We start from the raw sequence: 14,320 nt of genomic DNA on the forward strand, positions 1-14,320 counted from the left end.
CTTGTAAATGGAATAAAAAAGAAAAATAAAAATTGCATTATGGGGTAAAATGAACTAAATGGCATAGTTTAGGGGTAAATTGAATCAAGATATAGTTTAAGGAGTTATCTAGACTTTGGTTATAGTTGGGGGGAGTAAATTGAACTTTTCCTCCATATAATTAGTGCTATGGTTGTAATCCAACTTATTAAAAATAGTTTTATATAGGCAAAAGTCTATTTTACCTCCTCCAACTATCACCAAAGTTTGGTTTTCCTCCTACAACTATAAAACCGGGTATTTCACCTCCCTCAACTTTTCAAACCGTGCATTTTACCTCCGCCGAGCGGTTTTGAAGACTGTTTGCTACAGTAACCGTAGTTATGTCTTTTACTTTTTTTTAAAAAAAATTCAGTTGAATCTTTGAAAAATCATAGTAAATCACAAAAAAATCATAAAATAGAAAATCCAATTTTGTTGGACTCCACACGAGTAGATATACGCAGTGAATATATTATATGGTATACTTTAGTATAATTTTTTTACTATAACTTTAGATATATACTTTTCTATAATTAATTTATAGCTACAGTTTTCGTCGTCCCATTATGGTGAAATTTTTATGGTGAGCTAATCATTATATGATTGAGTTGTAGTAAAAATTTTATGATTATTAGATCATGTTTGACAAATCTATATAAACTAGATAAATCTATAGAAAAATCTAGACGAATCTATAGATAAATCTATAACTCAGTCATACATGATCTAATAATCATAAAATTTTTACTACAGCTCAATCATATAATGATTAGCCCACCATAAAAATTTCACCATAATGAGACGACGAAAACTGTAGCTATAAATTAATTACAGAAAAGTATATATCTAAAGTTACAGTAAAAAAATTGTACTAAAGTATACCATATAATATATTCACTGCGTATATCTACTCATGTGGAGTCCAACAAAATTGGATTTTCTATTTTATGATTTTTTTGATTTACTATGATTTTTCAAAGATTCAACTGAAATTTTTTTAAAAAAGAAAAAGACAATACTACGGTTACTGTAGCAAACAGTCTTCAAAACCGCTCGAGGGAGGTAAAATGCACGGTTTGAAAAGTTGAGGGAGGTGAAATACCCGATTTTATAGTTGTAGGAGGAAAACCAAATTTTGGTGATAGTTGGAGGAGGTAAAATAGACTTTTGCCTTTTATATATCCACCGGTTAATTTATGTTCCACATAAATATTTCATTTGAGAAAAAAATATTATCGATTAAATAAAATCTCTCTAAAAATCTGACCTGAACAATTAATGTGACTCTCATCGTAAGAAATGACTTACGAATTATCAGTTCTAGATGATTTTACCAAAAATTCGGACGTCGTCAGCCTAAAATCGAATGGAGCAACTGATGCTTGCTGGGCCGGGCAGCCGTGGCTACAAAATTACAGTATCACGAAATAGACGGTTGAGATTTTCTTGTAGAGAGAAAATAGACGGCTGAGATTCACCAACGCGTGCCTCGGTTCCCTCTAAAACCCTAGAAACCAACCTTCCCGTCCCCTTCCCGCCGTCCTCGCCTTCTCCCCTTCCCCGCCGAACCCCACCGCCACCTCCTCCCACCGCCGCCATGGGCCGCAAGCTTCCCGCCGAGCAAGCGGAAGCGGAGCTACCCAGGAGCAGCAAAAAGGAGAAGAAGAGCAAGAAGGACAAGAAGCGGAAGCTCGCTGCCGAGGCCGAGGCCGAGGCGGCGGCGGCGGCGACGGAGGAGGCGGTCGCGAAGAGCAGCAAGAAGAAGCGGGCGGAGGATGGGCCCGGCGGCGGCGGCGGAGGGGAGGCGGAGAACGGCGCCGAGAAGGCCGTCGCGGTGACCGGGAAGGGCTCCGAGGAGCCCAAGTACGCGGCGCTGCGGTCGTTCTCCGCCGCTGAGCTGCCGTCCCAGGTGCTCGACTGCTGCAAAGCGTTCGCGCGGCCGTCGCCCATCCAGGCGCACTCCTGGCCGTTCCTCCTCGACGGCCGCGATCTCATCGGCATCGCCGCCACCGGATCCGGTACAGCGAAATTTGTTTGATTTCTGCTTTGCGTTTGGTTATTCCCTTGCCCCGTCGTGTCCGGATTCCTGATAATCTCGTTGATTTGCGTCGTTCGGTGTGCCAGGGAAGACAATTGCCTTCGGTGTGCCGGCGCTGATGCACATCAGGAAGAAGGTAGGAGGGAAAACGGGGAAGAAGGCCGTGCCGCGGTGCCTCGTGCTGTCGCCGACGAGGGAGCTCGCTCAGCAGGTAAGCCCGTGAATGTGGTCCACAACGTTGCTTCTTAATTATATGCTCAAACAAGGCATGCAAAGTTTAGGTAGATGCTGGTTAATTGCTGTGGTGTTAAATAAGTTACTTTAGGTTCAGTTGACACACGTACTTCTACTTCGTTATATTCATGCTGCTAATTTATCGAATGATGAGTCTATGAGGCTTTTCTTATTTGGCATTTTTTTCCATAGCAATCATTTTTTACATTCATGACCAGTTGTTTTTTGAGTTTCTGCTGCTTTTTGAAGTTTTTGTACCTGAATTTAATGGATATGGTGCCTTTTTTTTCAATTTCTCCAAAAAACTTCAAGTGTACATAGGGGGAAAAACCCTCAGATAGGATCGGCGTAATAATCCTTTTACTGTTGTCTATAAATGTGTGTCATATCCTGTTTGGTTAGTGGGATAGTGGAAAAGCTGATCATTGTAATTTGTAAGCTTGGTGGGGTCTGAAGAAAACAATATGGCTGAATACGATTATGCAAGGATGATTTACACATTTCTGTATTGTGCCAGATTGCAGATGTACTTAGTGAGGCTGGTACACCTTGTGGGATAAATTCAGTTTGCCTTTATGGTGGAACTTCAAAGGGACCCCAAATAGCTGCCCTTAAATCAGGAGTGGTAAGATAACACTTATTTCAGTTTTTGAATATCGATTACATTCAGGAACTTGTGATATATCCAATTATTACTGACACATTACTCCTCCTTACCCCCCCCCCCCACACACACACACAGCTTCCACTTACTGAAAACTTAGAAATGTTTTTCAATTTTATAGGACATGCAACTTTGCCTTGGTCCTTCAGTATTCTACAGCATGGTTCTCAAGGCGATTAGGTGTCCTGTGGCACATAGGCAACGCCTTAGCGACACTTTTCCACAGCTACTTTTATGTAAAAATACATTGCTGCGTAACCCATTATTCATTTTCTTGGGCTTTTTTTTTTGTTGCTTTCAGGATATAGTCATAGGAACTCCTGGTCGTATGAAAGACCTTATTGAAATGGGTGTTTGCAACCTTCATGAAGTTTCGTTTGTGGTAAGTCAGTTGTGCTTTTCGCTGTGCTGTTCTTGTTGTCTGAGTTATGGTTGACATACTATATATATTTTCTTCAGCCACAAATATGGGGGTGTTTTGCACATCAACAGGCTCACCCAGTTGCAACTTCAAACAATATTCCTTTGTTCTTTTGTATTTCATATCCTAAATTTGTGGGTTGGCTATATGAAAGCTGTGTCACTAGTTTTCTAGTTAAGAGTAGTTCCATAGGATTGTATGTTTACAACTAGATATCAATGCTAAGTTAATGAAAGGAATAGTGAAAGTGACATCTTGAAACCAGAGGCTATGGAAATCGGGAAATAGAAAAACATTATGAGTACTTTCTGAGACAAATCTGCAAGTCATGTCTAATCTAAATATATTTCATAAATAGATATCCTCAGTGGTGCATTCCTTTCAGCTAACTGTGTAGCCTGGTACACACTGTTATTTGGTGCTTCATGAATCTCAATGAAATTATCCAATATATAATTCACATAAATAGGAACAAATTAGTTGAATATGGCATTTCCCACAGCCGTTTCGTCCCCAATCTTCCATACCTTATCGGTCCTCATTCAGGGATCTAATGAACATGTGATTAGGTCTAAGAACTGGCGGTCAAGATAAAAAAAATATTAGTGAAATGGATTATCATATTTTGGGCATCAGTCACCTCAAATGTCTCTTGGAACTATTGGTGTGCTTACACTTTTCATGGTTGTGCTTTAATGATTAATTATTGTATTCTATTCTATTCTATTGCTTTTGGCCTTGTATGGTGTAATAGATGTCCTTTAACACAGGCTTTTTTTTTTGCATAGGTTCTAGATGAAGCAGATAGAATGCTGGATATGGGTTTCGAACCTGAAGTCAGGGCAATTTTGAGCCAAACATCATCTGGTTTGTATCTATTACTTTATCTCCCTATACACATGCATGTCAGTTTTGTTGTGTGTGGACTTAATTCGTATGTCTGGGCTAGATGGCAGGGTATGCGATCCTTCTATGTGGTACTATTGCACTACCATGGTATTACTAGTCTCTATGTTCTGATATTTCTGTATGCGAAATATTTCAGATTATGAACAATTCTTTTAATAAGTTGATAGCAGGATATTAGGTCATAATAAAATAAGCAACAATAAAGCTCAAATCAGAATATGAAATAAACTGCAAAAGAAATTCAGATTGGGATTCTTTCTGGATCGTTAAGCTGACAAGTCCAAGTGTCACAGTTTTTTCTTTTCCTACTGTGTGCTTACTACAAATTAGAAATCTTATTGATGATGCTATGTAATGCAACCTGGACTTTGTGGCATGTTGCATAGTGCTGTTATCCTTTTTCTGCTGCATCCTCGAGCTCAAGCCTTCTGTTTTCTGTGTGATACATAATGATGCTATTTCTCATGCAGTACGCCAGATGGTTATGTTCAGTGCAACTTGGCCTCTTGCTGTCCACGAGTTAGCCCAAGAGTTTATGGATCCAAATCCAATAAAGGTTATGCTTTTTTTTTGTTTGTTTTTTTTTACTTTCGAAGTACCTGATTACTTGGGTTTGACAGTCTGTTCAACATTTCACTGCAGGTTGTTATTGGATCAGAAGATCTTGCAGCTAACCATGATGTGATGCAAATTGTTGAAGTGTTGGATGATAGATCAAGAGATTCAAGATTACTTGCCTTGCTTGACAAATACCATAAAGCACAAAGGTATATATTAGTCGGGTTTTACTTGCTGCTGTATTTGTCTACATAAGATTCATTTCCTTAAGCCCTGATTTCACTGGCACACTGGGAGATAAGCATCATGCATGGTAATAGATTGATGCTCAAGCAAACATATATGAACTTGATCATATTATTGGATGCAATTTGGTTACGAAAGGAGAAATTTGAGGTCTGCTTGAAATGCTTGAAACATCAGAGTTTCTTGAACGCTTTGGTTACAAATGGAGAAAATTGGTCCCAGGATTTGTTTTGACTCGAACAAAACTAAAAAAAAAGTTGAGTTAAGTATTTAAAGAGGACTAGAACAACTTTAGAAAGGTGTAAGTTATGAAAAAATCCAGCTTTTTGGGACAAACTTAAATAAAAGCCCGGTTTTCTTACTCTACCAGTCTTCGCATTATTAGTGATTTATTACTGTCCCCCGTAAAAGTGAAAAACATTCTTTTTGCACATGAACAGGTTTTTGGTGATGATCTTCTTTTGTCTTTGGAGCCTTATATTTAAAACTCATAAGGAAGTTTACTTGTATTTAATGCAACAGCAACAGGGTTTTGGTTTTTGTGCTGTACAAGAAAGAAGCTGCACGGGTGGAAACAATGCTTCAGAGAAGGTAGCAGATTTGTTTCCATCTTTCAATTTAATCTCTGCACAATATCTCTCCATATTTTTAATTAAATGTTCTTCTAAAGGGGATGGAAGGCTGTTTCAGTCCATGGAGACAAGGCTCAGCATGATAGAACAAAAGCTCTATCTTTATTTAAAGAAGGAAAATGCCCTTTAATGGTTAGCTTTTTTCAATCACTTTCATATAATTGATTCAGGCCTGATAATCCAATTGTAGATACGTATAGACTTTGCTTTTTATACATGGTTTGTTGTTTAATTTATGATTCAGACCTTCATATCTAGGGCATTTTTGGCTTCACCAGCTTTGCTAGGCAAGGTTGCGCAATGCTAGTGGAGAGCCATACTAGATAGGAGTACTTGGAAGTACTGATAATGAGGTTCATGACTTCATGTTGCACTGTAAATTTTTAGAAAGTTTAGAGCAGCTAAAGAGGTCCTTCTGGATATCAACAGGTTATGCTACTCCTGGATTCTCATCTCTACTGTTTAAATATAATTTGTAATGAGATCTAGGTGTTCTGATCACTGATCAGTGGTTCAAAACATCCAAGAATATAGTTGTCAATCGAATTTGTTATTAGTGTACTTATTGGAAACTTAGAATCCGGTATACCAACAAGTGCCAGTACACATTTTAGTTATGATGTTGCTCATATGCCACTGTATATTTTTTTACCTGTGAACGCGGTGAACCTCAGTTAATGAAAACATTTTGCATGAGTGTAAATTCTTCAAAATATGCTTGGCTGGCTGAATCCAGTGTGGAATATTTGTGGTTTTATCTTGCATGTGAACATCTCTTATTTGTTTTACTCTGTCTCTTTCAGCAACAAATATTATGGTTTGTTCCATCTGTGTGCTTATTATTTTGTAATACATGCAGATTGCTACAGATGTTGCTTCACGTGGACTTGATATTCCTGATGTTGAAGTCGTCATTAATTATAGTTATCCTTTGACAACTGAGGATTACGTCCACAGGATAGGAAGAACTGGTCGTGCTGGCAAGAAAGGTGTTGCTCATACCTTTTTCACCCAAGAGAACAAGGTACACGATCATATCCTTGTTGCACACTTGCGCTTGAAGATGTCAGTTTTGGAGGTTATGTTAATTTAATTGCATCTACAGGGTCTTGCTGGTGAACTTGTGAATGTTTTGCGGGAGGCTGATCAGGTTGTTCCTCAAGCCCTTATGAAATTTGGTACACATGTGAAGAAAAAGGTTTGTATTTGGCTCGAATTTTTAATTTGAATTTATCTTTTGTTCATAGTCCATATTAGTCCATGTCTGATTGTTTAGATATGGATATCTAGCAAAGTCAGTAAGAGTACAAAAAGAAATGCATTTGAAAATACACATTCTCACAAAGTTGATTGGTATTTAACTGCCTTGATGACTTGTCCTGTCTAGTTTTCTAGCTTTTGTGTTGTTGCAAATAATATAAATGCGTGGAAATTGGTGTCAGTTCACTAAGTATTCATTTTTTTCATCTCGAAAATGCATTTATCTTCATTTTTATTTCACGTCACTGAACATTGTCTCAATCTTAGTTTCTTTTCCGAGGTTTATTTACTTACACGTTTGAATTTCATAGGATTTGTTGCATCTGCCCATTTGCATAGAGCTTGATGTCTCCTGCCATATATTAAGAAGCAGATGGTCGATCTGCATCCCTATGAAAATGCCAATCACTGGATAAAGTTATTTGCCATGTCAGAAAACTAGATCAGTTGTGCATTCTACATCAAAACAAATAGGATCTGGATTTATGACACATTTCAAGCTTTGACCATCAATATATCAAGCCGCATAAATTAATGGAAATAATTAGTGTACTCGACCCATCATGCGAAATCCATAACTAGTTGTCTGAAATGACATGGCTAGTCTGTTCTGTGAGATATCTTCATTCAAGCGGATAACTGTCTCTAGATTGCTAGAGGCAGCAGACATAGACATTAGGGTCCTGTAGCTATTTCATGGAAGCCAAGGTCTAGTATATGTGGACAGCAATCAACAGCGGACCGATGCTACTCCTGCAGAATCTGGCCACAGTATAACAAAGGCAATTGCGATTGCAGGGGCATATGCACGAACAAAGATTTTATATGTACCAAACATATATTTTTTTCCCCTTTGCTTCCATTGTCTGTGGAGACCTGGAAATGCACAAGAGAGGTGGCAATGTGGGTGGCAAATGAATTCTGAGGGTTCGGGAGTCAGGAGCTGAGTGATTTTGCTTTTTTTTTTTTTAATTTGAGCTAGCCCAAAAGGGATATAATTCTGGTGATGGTTTTCAAAACTATATGCTTTCTTTATCCAAACACTTTTCAGTCAGTCAAAATAAAGTTTTATTCCTAAAATTGTAGTAATGACTTAAACCTCAAATAATTTGTATCAATTTTTAAATGTACAGAATGGAATGTTATTGAAGGCTCAATTCACGACATGTGAACAGAATAAATATTTAAATACTCCCTCCGTCCCAAAATACTAGTCATCCTGGGATTCAAAATTTGTCCCAAAAAACTAGTCACTCTACTCTATTTAAAAAGTGCATGTGCATGCAAAAATTAATTAATGCCAAATATGGATAATATATAGGGGCAAACATGGTCATTTTAACTTTTTGTTAATTTGTCTTAAAATTTCTAGGATGACTTTTTATGGGACGGAGGGAGTAGTTTGCATGAGGGTGATTTTGACTAATGATGTTGACTTTATCTTGTCATTCTTTTGCAGGAATCTAAAATATATGGCTCCCACTTCAAGGAAATCACAGCAGATGCTCCAAAATCCACGAAGATCACATTTGGTGATTCTGACGAGGACTAAACTAACAATGGTTGATATTTTCTCATCCTTGCGTATGGAAACTTGATACATCTCGGCCGAAGCTGCTATTGATATCATCGGATCAGTCATCCGGAAGCTGATTGCAGTGGATGTAATACGTGGCGGAAGGCAGCTCCAAACTATAGCTCTCATAATACCATCCCTGTTTTAGGTAGTTTATTATGAGCAGCATTCTGCTTATGTATTTTTTTGATCATCCGCATTATAATTTGTATGCACCACAACTCTTCTTGGAGAGTAGTTAAAATCTGACTATGATAATGATTGAATAGTAAAAATGTAGTTCTGTTCTTGCTGTAGCAAAAGTGAATACGGTTTTCCAGCCAGGGTTGGCTTGCTGGAGTGGCTGTGGGTTCCTAGCACCTTTTGAAACATTGGCTATATCGCACACTTCATGTTGTAATTGTTCATTGCGTGGTGATTTTGCACAAGTTTAGGTGTCTCGATGCTTATTTACCAGTTCTGCTCTGCATTTTGGTTCTGTGTCAGTACAAAGTATGTGCTGGAGTTTTCACTCTAGGCCGGACGGCTCTGCTTCACATGATATTATGTCTGTCAGTCTGTGACCAAGACATTGCTGAATGCTGAGTGACCCAGCTTCACAGAATCTTTTAGGTGTTGTTTGTTTTCCAAGGGCTTTTTTTAGTCCCTATCATATCAAAAGAAATCATACCATTTAGGAGTATCAAATAAAATTTATTTATAAATGTTTTTTGGCAGATGAGTGTTAATTCGCGAGATGAATCTAATGGACTTAATTAATTCATAATTTGATACAGTAACCATCAGCTAAATACATATTAATATATCTCATTAGATTTGTCTCGTAGTTTAATTCCAGGGTTCTGCAATTAGTTTTATAATTAGACTTTATTTAATATTTTTAAATACTAAATTTTTTTTGATATGACATATCTAAAGTTTAGCTCCTGTTCCAGCTGGTCACTACAAATGGGCTGCGACGTTGCTACTACAAGTTGTCAACATCATATCCTTTATATTGATCACATCATTGCTTGATCACTGCAACATCTGTGACATTCTGTTTCAGCTGGTCACTACAAATGGGCTGCGAACTATGTGCTTTCCATCCGACCATGTAATGGAGCCCGACATGGCGCCCTTCTTCGCCGTCGCGTCTTTCCCGCCGGAGAAGCTCACCTGGAAGGCCAGCGTCCTCACGCCCTTGGTGAACTCGAGCTTGCTCGGCGTCACCTTCACGTCCAGGCCGGCCGGCGCGCTGACGGCGACCGTGTAGGTGGCCTCCTCCTGCGCCCCGACGTTGGTGACGGCGCGGGTCACCGTCCGCCCGCCGCCGCCGGCGGCCTTGCCGAGCTCCGACACGGCGATCGACGGGTAGTTGAGGTCGGAGATGAGCCCCGTGCTCGCGTTCGCCGCGCAGCTGAACCCGCCGGGGAGCGCGGCGGCGATGAGCTTGATCTTGGACGCGTCGTAGCCGTAGTTGCAGAGGAAGCGGAGGTAGTCGTCTTCCCCGGCGTCGAACACTAGCCCGGGGTCGAGGGCGCCCGTCGGGTGCACCTGGCCGGCGCCGTAGTCGTACGGCGTCGCCGGCGACCCGGCGTCCGTCGTCATCGGAGCATGGGTGTTGTCCAGCTGCGTCGCTGCGGCGCGCGGCAGAGATCGACCGGACATGAGGAGAGGCTTTGTCCTCCGTTGACGGCCAATTTCAGATTAGGAGGTGAAGATTGGTGTTAGTTATTACCTGTGGTCATGATGGCCGACCGGATCGCGGCGGGGCTCCACGCGGGGTTCCACGCCTTGACGGCCGCGGCGGCGCCGGCGACGTGGGGGCACGCCATGGACGTCCCGGAGACGAGCTTGAACTGCGAGGCCTGCGTCTGCCCAGCCGGGAGCGACGACGGCGGCGGCGTCGGTATCCAAGCCGCCAGGATGTTCACCCCCGGCGCCGCGATGTCCGGCTTGAGCACGTTCCCGGTCTGCGCCGACGGGCCCCGCGACGAGAAGTAGGCCACCACGGGCGCCGGCTTGTACTCCGTCACGGTGGCCGCCGGCGTGATCGTCGCCACCGGTTGGCTAGTTCCGCGGCGGATCGGGATCGACAAAGGTGAGGCCTTTTCAATTCGTCGCTGATCGACGGCCATCGCCGTCGGTTGCAGATAGCTAGAGCTATACTACCTACCTGGTGGAGGCGATGTACTTGCGGATGGCCGCGGCGGCCGCCGAGGTGACCTCGGTCGCCGGGAAGTCGAGGTAGGTGGTGGCCACCGCGTTCTCGGCGTCGTTGACGAAGATGGACCCCGCCGCTCCGGCGCTCTTGAGCTCGTCGGCCTTCTCCTGCTTCGACGTGTCGCCCTGCGAGTGGCTGCACAGCACGATCTTCCCTTGGACCTTGCTGCTGTTCAGCGTGCCGGGCTCGCAGTGGCTACATGCATGATGATCGGAGGATGACGAGTGACGATTGCGTCACAAAGTTTTGCAGAGATCTGTTGCTGCTCGACCAGGATTTTGATCAATGCTCTGGAACTCTGGATACATGTACATACCTTGCTGAGTCAGCATCGGAAACCGAGCTCGACTTTGCTGATGCGCCGGTGATCAATGGATACTTCGGGGATTTGTCCAAGTTAGAGAAGTTTATAGCTCCACCCTACATGTATATAAAGATATTTATATATATATATATATATTTATATATGCCACCATACATGTATATAAAGATATATATTTATATATATGCATGTACGATCAGAGCTGGTCGATGATACTGAGAAATCAAAAGCTGCAAGACCACCGGGATCGAAACGAACTTCACTTGACGTACTCTGACAGCGCTGTTGTTTCCACCGAGCACGACGTCGGACTCGAAGTCGCGGTCGATGGTGGTGGCGGCGACGGTGAGGATCCACGGCGCGGCGTTGACCACGGTGGCGGCGGCCGGACCGGAGTTTCCGGCGGAGCACACGACGGCGACGCCCTTGGCCACGGCGTGGAAGGAGCCGATGGCGATGGGGTCCGCGGAGAAGTCCGGGCGGAAGTTGGGCGACGCGCCCAGGGAGACGGAGAGGACGTCCACGCCGTCGGCGACGGCGTCGTCGAAGCCGGCGAGGATGGCCGACCCCGCGCAGCCCTCCTCCGAGCAGACGCGGTACATGGCGACCCTCGACGCGGCGGAGCCGCCCTTGGCGGTCCCAGGCGCGAGGCCGTAGTACGAGGCGCCGGCCACCGCGCTCCCGGCCGCCGTGGACGACGTGTGCGTGCCGTGCCCGACGTCGTCCCGCGGCGAGCCGCCGCCGCTCTGCGAGGGCCCCCTCACGCCGCTCAGGTCGTAGTACCTTGCTCCGATCAGCTTCCTGCGTCGGGGAACATCGAAGAAGATGTAAGAAATCCTGAATTCCTCATGATGTCTCTTCTCGCTCGCGATCGAAACGGAAGGGAAATTAGAGGGCGAAGAAATCATCAATGGCGCTCGCCTGTTGCAGCTGGAGGAGTTGAAGTCGTCGCCGGTCATGCAGACGCCCTTCCACCGGCTGGGCACGGGCCCGAACCCGGCGTCGCTGAAGCTCGGCGACTCCGGCCAGATGCCGGAGTCGAGAAGGCCGATGATGGTGTCCGCCGCGGCCGCGGAGGGCGACGACGACGAGGGGTCGTCGGAGGTCTTGCGGGCCCCACGACGGCGGGCGGCGGCGTCGATCTTGACGGCCGCCTTCTGTAGGAAGTCCCAGGACCTGGTGGTGTGGAGCTGGTACACCGGGTCGGCGAAGACGGAGACGACGCCGGGATGGCGGCGGAGCGCGGCGGCCTGGTCCTTGGACAGCCGCGCCGCGAACCCGGAGAAGCCGTGCCTGTACTGCCGCACCACCACGCTGTCCGGCCGCTGCCCCCTGGTCGACGGAGAAAATCACATACGGAAATGAACAAACTATTTTTTAAAAAAAAATCATGGCCCGTGGTCGTGGAGTAAGTAATAGTTAGTACTGTAAATCACTCTGGGAGGTGATAGGGCTTAGATTTTCTTTTTCAACGGTTGGATGAACATCGTACTGTTGGCCTATTTTCATTCTCAAATTGTCTTCTTTGTTGTCACTCTTGTTTTTCCCTCCACCACGATGCTCTCTCCAACCCTACTTGGCTACTCTTGTTTCTTTCCATGGAGGTGTCTCCGCCACTAAAGTCATCTACATGACCCCATCGCTATACGAAAAAAATAGTATTGGAACGTCCCAATACTACCTTCTTGGAAGATGTTTATCGAGACTGTTTGAGATGCTCTAAAGACTCCAAACCCAAATGGCGGGACTCGCCAATGGTCAATGACCACAATTGAGTAGGAAGTTTCGGAAGTGTGATTTAACTAGGGCACGCCTAATCGAGAGTATGTTGCATTACAATCCGGAAGCGTACGGCGTACCAATGACATGTAATAAATTATGTGTTTGATTAGAGATAGGGACGGATCCAACAAGAGGTCTGAAGGGGCTCTACCGTCCAAGGATCGTCAAAGGATCCATGGAACAAAATTTTGATATGGATGTACGGTGAGAAGAGGTTAAAGTTGTATAGAGACGGAAGAAAGCCCTCCCGGAATCCACCACTGATTAGAGATGAGACCCGGCTGGACAATGCTATCCCACTTTTGGACATGTGTGCATTGGTTGGGCTTAGGGAACGTACGGAGAGGTCGCTGAAGGGAACTATACTATTTGCGTGCGCGTGTGCATGTGCTACGGAGAGCTAAGACTTTTGTGATGACCGTGACCGAGAGACCGACCTCTTGAGCACCGTGCCGACGAGGCGCAGGTGGCTCTCGAGCAGGAGGTTGGGGGAGCTCCGGGCCGGCGCGGCGCCCATGTACACGACGTACACCTGGCTCCGGCTCCCCGCGGCGCCGCCACCGCCGGCCACCGAGGCGACGATCAAGCACAGCAGCAACCAAATGGCGGCCATCCTGGCCGAGCTAGCTAGCTACCACACTATATACCACTGACACTGACTGTCGTCTGATCCTCCGATCGACGATGATCAGATGATCACTACTCGATGAGTCGCGTCGACGCTGCCGCAGGCGCGCAAGGAGCGAGGCTCTGCTCGCCACGGGTTCCGCCGCGTCTCTATATATAAGCAGCGCATAGTAGCAACCATTGGGCGATCGGTGCCTCGGTGGACGCGTGCTTGTTGTGCGGCTGTGGTTGCCCGAGCGAGGCGAGCGGGCAGGGGCTTGGTGGTGGTGCGGGCACTGGCGGAGCGCACGTACGTACGCGTACGCTGGTGCTGGGGATTTGGGAGTGGAGTGGAGCAGTGGTGGACTAGTGCTCTAGTGATCAACCTTATCATCACCACCCGAAGTGGCGGTGTGTGCTAGCTACTATAGGTAGCCAAGCAGCCCACCATCTCTGTTTATTAAGGGTAATCTCAGTTGGTGTGTCATAAAAGTGTAATGGACATTAAATTTGATAACATGTACCAATAGTATGAGGAGAGAGAAGAGAGGAGTGTAATGAAATGTGAGAGGAGTGTCATCATCATGACACTCCACTGGCACAGTTTTTAAAATTTCAGTCTAGGTATCTTGTCAATGACAGTCCCATTGAGACTAGCCTAAAAGGCTGGCAAGCTAGAGTGTGCCGCTATGCGAACCCAGCGATTGCTCAGTGGTGGACGCTCCGACGACGTAAGTCAGCCCACCATCTTTTTGTTGAAGTATAGTGCATTATATATGTTATTCTTCGTGTAGAATTGCAGAATTTAATGATTATTTAATAAGTCAGGAGCATGATCTAATTCT

The 14,320-nt window shown here is 44.7% G+C and overlaps 2 protein-coding genes across 2 annotated transcripts; one reads left to right on the forward strand and one right to left on the reverse strand.

The window, feature by feature from the left end:
- The first annotated feature begins 1,561 nt into the window (after positions 1-1,561).
- Positions 1,562-8,966, forward strand: LOC120669033 (DEAD-box ATP-dependent RNA helicase 5-like). Its single transcript, XM_039948866.1, has 12 exons — positions 1,562-2,039; positions 2,146-2,270; positions 2,811-2,918; positions 3,259-3,339; positions 4,167-4,245; positions 4,758-4,843; positions 4,930-5,054; positions 5,614-5,682; positions 5,762-5,855; positions 6,583-6,747; positions 6,829-6,921; positions 8,443-8,966. The coding sequence occupies exons 1-12, from the start codon at positions 1,619-1,621 to the stop codon at positions 8,533-8,535; spliced, it is 1,539 nt and encodes a 512-aa protein (XP_039804800.1). The 5' UTR covers positions 1,562-1,618; the 3' UTR covers positions 8,536-8,966.
- A 503-nt stretch (positions 8,967-9,469) lies between these two features.
- Positions 9,470-13,625, reverse strand: LOC120669042 (CO(2)-response secreted protease-like). The gene is made up of 7 exons (XM_039948871.1): positions 13,307-13,625; positions 12,009-12,419; positions 11,360-11,888; positions 11,082-11,185; positions 10,718-10,960; positions 10,280-10,611; positions 9,470-10,178 (listed from the first exon to the last, which is right to left on the reverse strand). Exons 1-7 carry the CDS (start codon positions 13,480-13,482, stop codon positions 9,604-9,606), a joined length of 2,370 nt encoding a protein of 789 aa, XP_039804805.1. The 5' UTR covers positions 13,483-13,625; the 3' UTR covers positions 9,470-9,603.
- Positions 13,626-14,320: the final 695 nt, after the last annotated feature.

Source organism: Panicum virgatum, chromosome 2K (genome assembly GCF_016808335.1).
Source record: "Panicum virgatum strain AP13 chromosome 2K, P.virgatum_v5, whole genome shotgun sequence".
NCBI lineage: Eukaryota > Viridiplantae > Streptophyta > Magnoliopsida > Poales > Poaceae > Panicum > Panicum virgatum.

Bases quoted from the DNA above. Each gene is read 5' to 3' on its own strand.
- LOC120669033 (XM_039948866.1), top strand. From the start codon at position 1,619: ATGGGCCGCAAGCTTCCCGCCGAGCAAGCGGAAGCGGAGCTACCCAGG. The intron at 2,040-2,145 runs GTACAGCGAAAT...TCGGTGTGCCAG, and splicing joins CATCGCCGCCACCGGATCCG to GGAAGACAATTGCCTTCGGT. The intron at 5,856-6,582 runs GTTAGCTTTTTT...TAATACATGCAG, and splicing joins AAGGAAAATGCCCTTTAATG to ATTGCTACAGATGTTGCTTC.
- LOC120669042 (XM_039948871.1), bottom strand. From the start codon at position 13,482: ATGGCCGCCATTTGGTTGCTGCTGTGCTTGATCGTCGCCTCGGTGGCC. The intron at 12,420-13,306 runs GTCGGTCTCTCG...TCCGTCGACCAG, and splicing joins GTCGGCACGGTGCTCAAGAG to GGGGCAGCGGCCGGACAGCG. The intron at 10,179-10,279 runs GTAATAACTAAC...CGCGCGCCGCAG, and splicing joins GTCGGCCATCATGACCACAG to CGACGCAGCTGGACAACACC.